Source organism: Geotrypetes seraphini, chromosome 2, assembly GCF_902459505.1.
Source record: "Geotrypetes seraphini chromosome 2, aGeoSer1.1, whole genome shotgun sequence".
Lineage (NCBI taxonomy): Eukaryota > Metazoa > Chordata > Amphibia > Gymnophiona > Dermophiidae > Geotrypetes > Geotrypetes seraphini.
The window spans coordinates 244,778,841-244,791,285 of record NC_047085.1 but is presented as its reverse complement, the minus strand read 5'-3'; the positions used below and the strand labels follow the sequence as shown (position 1 = coordinate 244,791,285).

The 12,445-nt window shown below is 43.9% G+C and overlaps 1 protein-coding gene across 5 annotated transcripts in view; it reads left to right on the top strand.

Moving 5' to 3' along the window:
• CDH12 (cadherin 12) overlaps nucleotides 1-12,445 on the top strand; it is a 799,528-nt gene that overhangs the window by 633,760 nt on the left and 153,323 nt on the right. For all 5 annotated transcript variants that reach the window (XM_033935287.1, XM_033935284.1, XM_033935288.1 and 2 more), the window contains one exon: nucleotides 8,721-8,840. In XM_033935287.1, the coding sequence (XP_033791178.1) occupies nucleotides 8,721-8,840 (120 nt within the window). The remainder of the gene's footprint in view (nucleotides 1-8,720; nucleotides 8,841-12,445) is intronic.

Below are 12,445 nucleotides of genomic sequence, written 5' to 3'. Positions count from 1 at the left end.
CATTTTTTGCTGAAAGCCATGGGCAGCGCCTCCCTCTCAAGTCCCAACATACCCTTCTCTCTCCCTCCCGCATGCGGCCCTGTGAAGTATTTTGTGCAACTCTGCTTGTGCTCGAGGGTGATGCGGTGTTTTCCTCTGCCGCCCCCAGGTATTTACCATCTTGCCTGCTCCCTCCTCCGTCTTGCTGCAACATTCGCTCAAAGTCGCGGGGCAGCAGCTTCCACGCACCTCCTGCGACTGATCTGGAAGCTTTCCCTCTGATGTCACAACGTCAGAGGGAACACTTCTGGGTCAGCCGCAAGAGGCACATAGGATCCGCTGCTCGCGGCTTTGAGCAAATGCTGCAGCAAGATGGAGGAGGGAGCCAGCAAGACGGTAAACCCCTGGGGGCGGCAGAGGAAAACACCGCATCACCCTCAAGCATGATCAGGGCTGCACAAAATACTTCACAAGGCTGCATGCAGCCCATGGGCTGTGGGTTGGACACCCCTGATCTAGACTGTGTTCTTGCCTTGGACTAAAATTGTGCAATTAGATAATTGTGAACACCATCACTTTTTTTGTTGTTAAGAGGGCAATCAGGTTTCTCAACCTAGTCCTTGAAATTGTAACAAATATATTCAGGTAATAATTATTGTTATTAATGCCCTGCCCTTCTCCTCTTACTTTTGGACTTCTTAACTGCCATTTTATTAGGACTACATCACCCCCTCTATGATTTTATTTTTTAGCCACTGTCTCAATATCTTCTGTGTTACAAAAATGTGTCTCAAAAACATGGAGGAGGCCTGTCCTTACCAATGCCTTCTCCCAAGTTTCACAGCATACCATTCTGCTAAGACTTCCAGAAAAGGGGATGGCTTAGCAACTTGCTTATCTATTGATTTTCATGTTTCTGTGTTATTGACAGGTTCTTTTCCATACCCAGAGATTCTTTCACTTAGTTACTGCTCTTTTGTCATTTATTCTCTTGATTTGTTACGGTCACCTGACAATATTTTCCCAAGATTGGGAAAAGGTCTTCTTGACTCTGGCTGATGCCAATATCCGTTGTTCTGATTTTAGTATAATTGTGGGACTTTAACATCCATTTGGACTTACCAGAACTTCTCTACCCTGCTTCATTTTTTATCATTTCTTAGTGATGTGGTTTTTCCCCCAGATAATTTAATTCCCTCTACATGTAGCATGGTTCATATTTTAGACCTGGTAATCCTCCAGAATACCAGTCCTTTGCTCATTTCTTCTTACAGAGTGTTTCTGGTACCTTGGAAATGCCTCCTGGTGGTGGTGGTGGTGGTGGAGGCAAAAAGAGCCAGATTCTGTAACTAGTGCCTATGTTAGTGGCCACCTTAAAAGCAGCTGCCAATTTTGTGTCAATCAGTCGACAGTGCCAGTTGCAGAATCATGCCTAAATTTAGCCAAGATAGGTAGCTGAAATATAGGCCCGGTAAACCCTGGCCCACATATCAGCCACTTATCTATGTCACTGCGGGATCCTAAAGTCAGGCCACAGCAGCCATAAGATGATCACGGCAGGGAAAGTTATCCATGATCAGCTAAACCAGCAGTGCTTCCCGAAGCCATGGCTTCAGGGATTCCTGCCGGCTTAGCTGATCGGAGAGGAAATACCCCTGCCACGATCAGCTGAGCGGCTGTGGCAGGGGATCCCCAACATTGGCAGGAGGGATGCCCATCCTGTCCTGCCCACAGGCCCCCTTGAACACATGCCCCTAACCACCAATACCCCCACCCTAACACACCAGTCCCCTACCGAACCCATGACCCCTAACACTAATACTCTTGAACACCCCTCCACGATATGCCCTTAAGGCCAGTCGAAGAGATGCCTACATCCTCTGGCTAGCAGGCCCACCTCTTCACAATGACGAGCCTTCCCCTTCCCAGTGCATCCTGGGATGTACCAGGGAGGGGCTTTAGACACCTGGGAAAATGAGGGTTTTAGACCCCCTTCCAATGGGAGTCCTTGGGCCCTCCCTATGTATCCAAGGATGTATTGGAGGGTCTAAAGCCCTGATTATACGGGGTGCCTAAGGCCCCTTAAATGGGAGGGGCCTTAGGTGCCTGGGCCAAAGAGGGCTTTAGCCTATTTCTTTGCCTCCAACTTTGGATATCTTGCAAGAAATGTCCAAAGCTGGACTTAGATGTTCTCACAAAATTGCCCCTCTATGTAGCATTAGAAACCATGAACCTAGAATGAGCACATTAAAGTATTCCTAATTTCATGATCTGTCTAGTGAGGCACACTGTGCTTTTCATGTATCTTATTGCCATTCTATTTTTGTTGCATTTTACTTTATTCACTCTTCCTCTTCAATGAGAATCAAATTCAGCTTAAGGTGTGCAGCGTTTTGATAAATGACATCATACATATTTATACATGACTGATCCATCTGAAAGCTGTCAAAATGTCTGCTTCCTTTCAAAGATGTGTAAAGTACGTGTTTTCAGCAGTGGTTAAATATTGCTTTACCTGTTCTTACAGATGCTTTAGAAAGTTAAACATTGTCATGTATTCCATTAATATTTATGCATCAAGTACTATAATCTTGAAGCCTCTGTGACTAGACTGAACGCACACCAGTGCTGAAAGATTTGAAACCATCTGAGCTGACAACTTCATGTCATAAATCTTCTGATGTTCCTCTATTTTTTTTTAGTGCAAGTGTTAATTTAAGCTGCATTAATGATTGCATTAATCAACAGTGTCAGAAGTTCCACTCTAAATGTGTGGGCTACAAAAAAAGAATCCAAGTGTGCTCTTTACATAGTGGTTGGTAGCAGAAAAAGACTAACTAGCCCATTCAGTCTGCTCAGATATTACAGCTCATATTGCTAAGGGTATACTTTATCTCACCTGATAGCCATACAACTGGTTGCCTATAAGGACATATTTTTTTGTATCCTCAATAGCTTTGATATTCTATATACAGGATTCCTGATTTACAACTGCAATTACAGTACTCCCTGAAATTTGCAGGGGTTCCTTTCCAGGAGCACCCGCAAATTTCAAAAAACTGCAAATGCGGTTAGGAGCAGATCAGAGGCAGGAGAGGGCTGCAGGGGCGGCGGCGGGTGCAGTTAATGCGGGATTTTCTGACTTCCTCTTCCAGGAACTAAAGTCAGGCTGCACCAATCAGGAGCTGCTTTGATGCACCAGATAACGTGTCATAGCAGCTCCTGATTGGTGTAGCCTGACTTTAGTTCCCAGAAGAGACAGTCAGAAAATACTATGAACAATCCCGCAGTAACTGCACCAGTGAAAGACTGAGTCCGCGATTCACGAACCGCAGATTCACAGGGGTTTACTGTATTAACATGAGTTGCACAGTTAACCTATATTACTTCAAATTAACATGAATTAATTTCAGGAAGTGCCTAGTTCAGTGGTCGCCAACCTTTTTTCATATAAAAGGCCACAATGTATGAGAAAGTTATGAGGCCCATCAAAAAATTTCAAGCTTACACATTTAAACCTATTCTAGTTAAATATATAATGATATATATAAATATATCACTGAACATTTTGTTTTCATGGAGGAGTATGTGACATAGTGGTTAGAGCTACAGCCTGGGACCCTGAGGTTATGGATTCAAACTCCACACTGCTCCTTGTGACCCTGGGCCATTAGATAGATTGTGAGCCCACTGGAACAGATAGGGAAAATACTTTAAGTACGTGTATGTAAACCACTTTGAGTGTGGTTGTAAAACTACAAAAGGTGGTATACAAGTCCAAATTCCTTTCCCTACTCTTCTGTGTTTTTGCTTACAGTCAAACCTCGGTTTGCGAGTAACGCGGTATGTGAGTGTTTTGCAAGATGAGCAAAACACTCCAGCATATCATGCCTCACAAACTGAGCATTGACTCGATTTGTAAGCCCTCCCCCCCCCCCCACAAACCGGCATCGCCCCCCCCCCCCACGATATGGCACCCCCTTCCCACCCAAACACAAGTCCTCACCCCGATCTGGCACCGGCACGCAGCACCAACCCACAGGACTTGCTGTTGCCCGAAGATCCTGCCTCTTGCCTGGACTGGGCCTTGAGGCATCTGCACATGGTCAAGGCCTTCTGGCACCTGCCAAGTCCAGGCAAGAGGCAGGATCTTCGGGCACCAGCACGTCCTGTGGGTTGGTGTTGCGTGCCGGTGCCAAATCGGGTGAGGACATGTGTTTGGGCGGGCAGGGAGGGAGGCGATGCCGGTTCATGGGGGGGGAAGCGTGCCAATGACTTCGGGGTTGGGGGGTGAGGTGCAGCAGCACTGGTGGCCTCGGGGGTGGGGGGTGAGGTGGAGCAGCGCTGGTGGCCTTGGGGAACGAATCAAGCGAGTTTTTCTTACCTCCTATTGGGAAATTTGCTTTGATATTTGAGCACTTTGGTTTATGAGCATGCTTCTAGAACAAATTATGCTCGTAAACCAAGATTCCACTGTACACAAATCCTCTGAACACAAATGTTTTGTGGTTTCTCTAGCTTTATCATATCTATGCAGTACATATGCAATATATCTAAATTCTGACCTTTGACCTGTCCAACAGCCACATGTACATATGGTGTAGGCATAGTAGGTAGTACATCTGCCCTATGCTAACTTTTGTCCATGCCTGGCCTATGGCAATACTTTTTTCAGACATTTAATGCATTATCTGAGTAGACATGATAGAACTTAACAAAGTAGTAGGACTTGAAGAAAATTTCAGCAAACTGAGGGTGCACAATACAGGAATTTGAAGGCCGTTCATTGGAGACCACTGGCCTTGTTAGTATATTGACCCTTCTGAGGTAAATGGAGATTTCATTATTCATATGTATCTTGTTGCATTAAAGCAAGTTAATGTGTATGAATTTGCATGCGCAAATTCTCAAATCCCCATGGCTAACCACAAAACAGTCCTCATTCTATAATGTGTCACCTACTGTTAGGCACCTACACCCAAATTCTATATATGGTTCTATTAGTTGCACATCTACAGTTGGCTGTGCACTCAATATGCACATGAAATTTAATTGGATAACAAAATAATTAGCACTGGTAATTGGGATCTTAACAAGCAATTATTGGTGCTAATTGGCATTAATTGAAATTTACACAGCTTTATTCAGTCTGCCCCTCATGTAAGTTTTACAATTGGTTCCAAAAATCATATTTCAAGCCAATCAGAGCCTGAGGCCCTTCCCACTGCATCCCAAGATGCTTTGGGAGGGAGAAGTTCTTGTCATTCTGAACATGTAACCCTATAGGTCGGAGGGAGTTGGCTTCCTTCCTACTGATTTGTCATCCTAAGGTACGGGGGTGTTGGGGGGGAGGGTGTCCAGGAATGTTGAAGGAGATGGGGGAGATGGGGGTTCTGGGGATGTTGGAGGATGGGGATGTCAGGAAGTATATCCAAGAATGTTTGGGGATGTTGGGGGAGGGGTGTAAGGCTCGGTGGATCTTTTTTTATTTGGTTATTTTGGAGGTGTACTGGAAGGGATCGGTGCCCGTGAAGGAGGGAGGGAGAGAGGAATCTCCCTGTCAGTTCAGTTGTTCCTGGCAAGTGAATACCTATCAGCAGAGCCAGCAGGAATCCCAGAAACTGGCTCAGCTGATAGGGATGGCAAGCCCTCAATGTACTGTTTTTTTTCCCCCATCTTTGGATGGTGAGATGGGGTCGGTGACCACTGGGGGGAGTAAGGGAGGCTCTTGCCTTAATCCTTCCAGTGGTCATCTGGTTAGTTTGGGCAGGTTTGCGGCACTTAGATGCAACTAAAACAGGTCTAACTGCCTGCGTCTAAGTTCCATCTAGGATATCCTAGGAAAGCTTTGATTATTACTGCAGGAAGTCCAGGTCTAAGACCTCCTGATGTCCACCCATAACACACCTCCCAACATGCCCCTTTGAGTTCTGGGCACACAGCAGCCTAGAAGTGCTGCTGGATATCCAGAAAGTCCAGTGTTGATGGTCTAGAGCAGGGGTGTCAAAGTCCCTCCTTGAGGGTCGCAATTCAGTCGGGTTTTCAGGATTTCTCCAATGAATATGCATGAGATCTATTAGCACACAATGAAAGCAGTGCATGCAAATAGATCTCATTAATATTCATTGGGAAAATCCTGAAAACTCGACTGGATTGCGGCCCTTGAGGAGGGACTTTGACACCCCTGGGCTAGAGGCTGTTTCCTAATGATCTCTAAATGAACACACTATCCTTAACCCTCACACCCCTCAGTTTGGGGAGAGAGGATGGTCAAGATACATAGATATATAATGTATAGCAGTGATTCCCAACCCTGTCCTGGAGGACCACTAGGCCAGTCGGGTTTTCAGGATAGCCCTAATGAATATGCATGGAGCAGATTTGCATGCCTGACACCTCCATTATATGCTAATATCTCTCATGCATATTCATTAGGGCTCACTTGAAAACCCGACTGGCCTGGTGGTCTTCCAGGACAGGGTTGGGAACCACTGCTGTATAGTATATTAAGAGAGCTCAGGTGATTAATCTATATTTCTTAGTAGTTTATTATGACAAAATAAAGATATTTCCATATACATTCCACTAGATTCTCAGCACTGATATATTTCTTGTATGTCTGAATAAAGCAAGAATGATGTACTCCCCCTCCTTCCCCAAATACCCAACACACATACTGCATTCGTTAAGTTGTCTTGGTTGCCAATGCATCTTCCTTCCCTAGGTTTGGATAACTAATTCTTCCATTCAGTTGTATATCTTATATTTGCAAACCGCATAGAACTTCACGGTCCTGCGGTATATAAGCCGATTGTTATGTTATGGAATGTTTTTAATTGTATTAAGTACACATTGCTGATAGTCAACAGGCAACAAGATAAAAGTTACTGGCAGACTGCATATCATGTGTTTTAAGATACCTAAGTGAAACAGAAGAGCAAATATCTCTGCACAGTCTATGCAATAGAACAAAACAGCAGAAAAGACAGTTTTCCAATGATTATAGAGGATGACTGAGTAACCAAACGTAGAGTTTCCAAAAGGCTTTAATCAAACAAAATCTTGGTGACTCAACATGAGCCATTTTTTGTTCCTTAGGCCTGCATCAGGAGTCAGAATACTAGACATATACATAGAGTATGACGGCAGAACACGTCTGCCCCCTTAAAAGAACCCTCCCCTTAAAAGAACACACATAAGAACATAAGCATCGCCTCTGCCGAGTCAGACCATAGGTCCATCATGCCCAGCATTCCACTCCCGCGGCGGCCCCCCAGGTCAATGACCTGTAAGTGATCTATTACTCTAACGCGCTCCCTCTAAGCAATTCCCCAAAGTGAACCCACATGTTTATCCCATCGTTTCTTGAAGTCGAGCACCTTGCTGGCCTCAACTACCTGACATGGAAGGCCATTCCAATGGTCAACCACCCTTTCAGTGAAGAAGTACTTCCTGATGTCACCATGAAATCTCCCACCCTTGAGTTTGAGCGGATGCCTTCTTGTTGCCGTAGGACCCGTAAGAAAAAGGATATCTTCCTCCACCTCGGTAGGGCCTGTAAGATATTTGAACATCTCTATCATGTCTCCCCTCTCTCTGCGTTCTTTGAGAGAATATAACTGCAGCCTGCTTAGACATTCTTCATATGGGAGATTCTTGAGTCCTGAGACCATCTTAGTGGCCATTTGCTGAACTGATTCCATTCTCTTCACATTTTTTTGATAATGTGGCCTCCAAAACTGAACACAGTACTCCAGATGACAAAACTTCTTCGGATGCAACCCAGCATTTGTCTAGCCTTGGCCAAAGCTTTCTCCACTTGAGTGGCAGTCTTCATATCTTTGCTAATGATTACACCCAGGTTCCGTTTTGTGACAGTTCTTGTTAAGGTTTCACCATTTAGGGTGTATGTTCTGCTGGGGTTACCACTACCAAGGTGCATAACCTTACACTTTTTGGCATTAAAACTCAGTTGCCAAGTATTAAACCATTGTTCCAGTAAAAGTACGTCCTGCCTCATAGTGTCGGGCACGGTTGCGCTGTCAACCATGTTGCATAGCTTAGCGTCTTTGGCGAATAGTGTAATTTTACCTCGAAATCCCTGAGGCAGGTCTTGTACAAAGATATTAAACAGTATCGGACCCACGACCGAGCCCTGCGGCACTCCACTGGTCACTTCCGACGTTTCTGAGTTTCTGAGAGGATACCATTTACCACCACCCTCTGAAGTCTACCACTGAGCCAATCTTTAACCCATGCCATCATATAACAAAAATGTGTTGACTAAAATTACGTATTAAAAATAGAAGAGCAGCTTCTACAAATGATCTTGGGGGGGCTAAGCACCCACAAAGCTGGCTCATAAAAAGTCAAGATGGACTTGGAACTGGTTCTTCACATGTTAGCAATAGGGTAGGGTATCCAGAGCAAACTACAGCCTGTGATTCTTTCAGCAAGTACAACCTTCAATAAGTAATACCAGGCCTAAGGGTCAAAACACAGCTTGTGTTGTCACAAAGACTTTGATTAAAGACTGTTGGAAACTCTACATTTGGTTCCTCAGTCATCCTTTTTAGCTATTGGAGAACTGTTTTCTTCTGTTTTATGATACCTAATCACGATCTGTTTGGAAATATCTCAGAATGGAGACAAATTAACTTATTTAAAAGTTAGTTACAATGTAGGAAATTTTTTAACGCATATATTTGCAGACAATCTGAGACATGTATATGATTTTTCAGGTGCATACGTTTTTCAAGTGAAAGCTACAGATGCTGATGACCCTACATATGGGAATAGTGCAAGAGTGGTTTACAGTATTCTTCAGGGACAACCTTACTTCTCCATTGATCCTAAGACAGGTAAACATCATTGATCTTCTAGCATTACTTGACCCATACTAACTCAGTTTTAAATTAATTTTCTCATAATTTCACTAAAGAACCAAACCGTAATAATACACTTTCAAAAGTATAGAGACTTAGGGCTCCTTTTACAAAGCCGCACTAGCAGGCTTTTCATCACGCGCTAACTGCCGTGCTGGCCAAAAACTACCACTTGTTCAAGAGGAGGCGGTAGCGGCTAGTGCATCTGGCAGTTTAGCGTGTGCAATTACACGCATTAAACTGCTAGTGTGCCTTTGTAAAAGGAGCCCTTGGTGAAATATAGATTTTCATTGATCATTAGCATATCCTGTTTGTGTCTTGTTTGATGCATGGAGATATCACTGGTCTCTGTTCTGTGAAGACTGTTTTCAAAGTTAAAAATAAGACAGAAAAGGTGTAATAATGAACTTGTACTGAAATGGGCTGAGATGTACTAGTTTTGATGTAGCATAGCATTTTATTTAGTTTACAATTTAATAATATATAATGTTTATATTCCTGTAGTGAAAATTTAATTTAATATACATGGAAACATAGCAAATTGATATCTAAGACCATATCCACTCTTCTCATCAACACCAACTACCAAACTTTGAACCCCTTTTTTCAAAGCCACATTATTAATTCTCACATGACAAATGTCACTCACATCATTTAATTGCTATGGGCTGCATTGCATTTGCCACACTGGGACTTACTAATGTAGCTTTGTAAAAGAACCCTTCCTTCCCTCCAGAGATTATTTGAACCCGTCTCATGCTTTCTTGACATCAGATACCATCCACCTCCATTTGGGAGGCTGTTACACTCATGTACCACCTTTTCCGTAAAGATATATTTTCTTACATTAATCCTAAGCCTACCCTCTTTTATCCTCACTCATTCTAGAATTTTTAATTGAAAAGGACAACCTGCTCTCTGAATAACTAGATGGAATTTGCATGTTCCTTTCCGTTGATTTCCAGATAATGCTGTGGCAGTCTAATGATTTTTTTTGCAGCACTCTCTCTACAGTACCACAGAAAATCAATGAATAGCAGAGCAAGTAATGGGCTTGGCAAACTGGCCCATGGCACATTGGACTCATGTAATTGGTGACCCATAAGCCATCAATTACATGAGCCATTATCGATGACACATAATCCTCTGTTTATATGCAAACATGTACAGTGAGATAGCCTCTGATGTTTTTCATAGCTTAAATGAGGTGATCTATACCATAATGATCACATTGGCCTAGTTTGCATTGTAGAGTCTGAAAAATCTGACACAATGCATGGAGTCAGGGACACAATTTCATTATCTATAAATATATCAGCATTCAGCAACTGCACTTTTTAGAGTCTTAGGGCTAGATTCACTAAGCAAACCGATCGTGTACCAATAGGTTTGTGAGCCCTTTGCGATCCGATTTCCCTCCGACCCGATTCACTAACCTCTCCTCCGATTCAATCCTGATCCATGCATGCAAATTAGGGGAATCGGCATGCAAAGCAGGAAGACGCGATTCACTAAACTTATCGACTGGCTGGCAGACAGATGAGGACCAGTCTCTTGTGCTAAAACCCCCAATTCTCCTGCCTGCCGCCCTGCTCTCTGCCCTGACCTGTAGCCTTCCACAATCTCCTACTCTAAGCCCCAAATCTCTCCTGCCGCCCTGAATCTCTCCTGCCCTTCCCCGCAGGCTTAAAGCGGGTTAAAACCACGGGCTTGCTAAAAAAATTTTTAAAAAGTTTCCTACTGATAGTATGCATAAACCATCTACAGGCAAGGAAGATGGTCTGCGCATGCTCAAGGATCGCTTTCTAGTGATCCATGCAGTGGGTGGGGGGGGGGGGGCGTGTCAACAATCATCCCCATTTGCATGCAGGCCTTTAGTGAATTTGTCGGCCTGCATGCAATCGGGCATGGATCAGACACGGAATCGGGGGTTAGTGAATCTAGCCCTTAGACCTTTAACGAGGAAGTCACCATTCCTAAGCATTCTGCCACTTGTTTCCCCCCTGAAATGACCATGGTCACAGATAACCGTTAAGTAATATTTGAAATTGAGCTTGCATGACAAAGTCTGTATTTATGAAAAAAGAAAAGATGATGGCCATGTTTTGAATATATAGACCCATGACCCATTGCTTGCTCTGATACATAGTGCAATTTAGGCAATTGTCTAAATATTGCTATTTTTAATAGGAATAATAAATTCTGCACACCTTTCCTTGTACTACATTATGCCCCTCGCACTCTGACCCCTAATTTTTTCCTGCTCTGCCTTTCTTTCTTTTGGCAGGACTAACAGGTATTTGAATCCTGTAGAGCTGGGGTTCTCAAAACTGTTTTTTTACAAAGTTGCAGTAGAGATGCTACCACATGGGCTTCAGTGCATTTACTGTGGCGACATCTTTACCGTGGCTTTGTAAAAAGAGTCCTGAACCATATAATGGATAGCTAACTGCACAGACGTGGATATTCAGGCCCGGATTTCATAAACGGCATCCCTGCCGCGTTTGTTAGGGAGAGGGGTTGTCAGGCAGGAGGGACAGGGAATATGTTCGTTAGGGAGGGGGTTTGCCGGGCAGGAGGGACTGGGCATCCCTCCTGCCGCGTTCATTCGGGGGGAGTGGTTGAACGGGCAGCTGCTAAACTTATAGCAGCAGGGATATCCCTTGCCACGATAGGTTCAGCAGCAACCTGATTCTCTAACTAGCATCTGTAACATGGATGTCCGTTAGAGAATCGGGTTCTTTTTAGGCGGGCTTAGGCACGATTCTGTATAGGATACCCGTCGGCTTCTGAGACCGGGCGCCCAATAAAGAATCCAAGCCTCAGTGCCTATGCTTGGATATTGCCCGGCATTGAATATCCAGGCATAATGCCAGTGGCGACCAAAACACACCGACTGCTGCCACCGGCTGAATATTTACTCCTTAGCCTTGCGGTGAACCTTTATATGGCTCACTAACCAAGTTTTAGGGCTTAGCACACTTTAGTAAAAGAGCCCCTAAATCAGCCCAAGTAAACTATACCTATCCAAGAGATGAAAATAAGGTATCATTTCCTAAAATATGTGCTTGTTTGCGATCCGTCTCATGTGCATGAATTTAGGTCCCTGTATAGGGGGTGATTTTATAAATCATTCAGATTTTCAGGATATCCACAATAAATATGCATGAGATAAATTTGCATGCACTAACTCCACTGCGTGTAAATCTCTCTCGTAGATATTCATTGAGAACCACTGCTGTAGGGCAATATGTAGTTCAGTCCTTGCCTAGCTAGGATTAACCTTAATATAACATTTTCGTGGTTTATCACACTGTTAATGAATTTGGAGTTTCTGGGCCCAATTTTCAGACCACTGGAGGCAGCCTGGCTACCTGCAGTCAAGAGCAAACCCAGAAATTCAATGCTGAGGCCATTTTCGGTGACCAGCATTGAAGTCTTGGTCTATGTTAAGCAGAATCTAACATAGCCAGCCAAGCCGGTATTCATTGGCTGACCATTTAATTCAGTGTGGCCCAAAATAGGGCTGCTATTTAGGTGGGTCTGTCTGACTGTTCAACTTAGACGGTCAGCCAATGAAT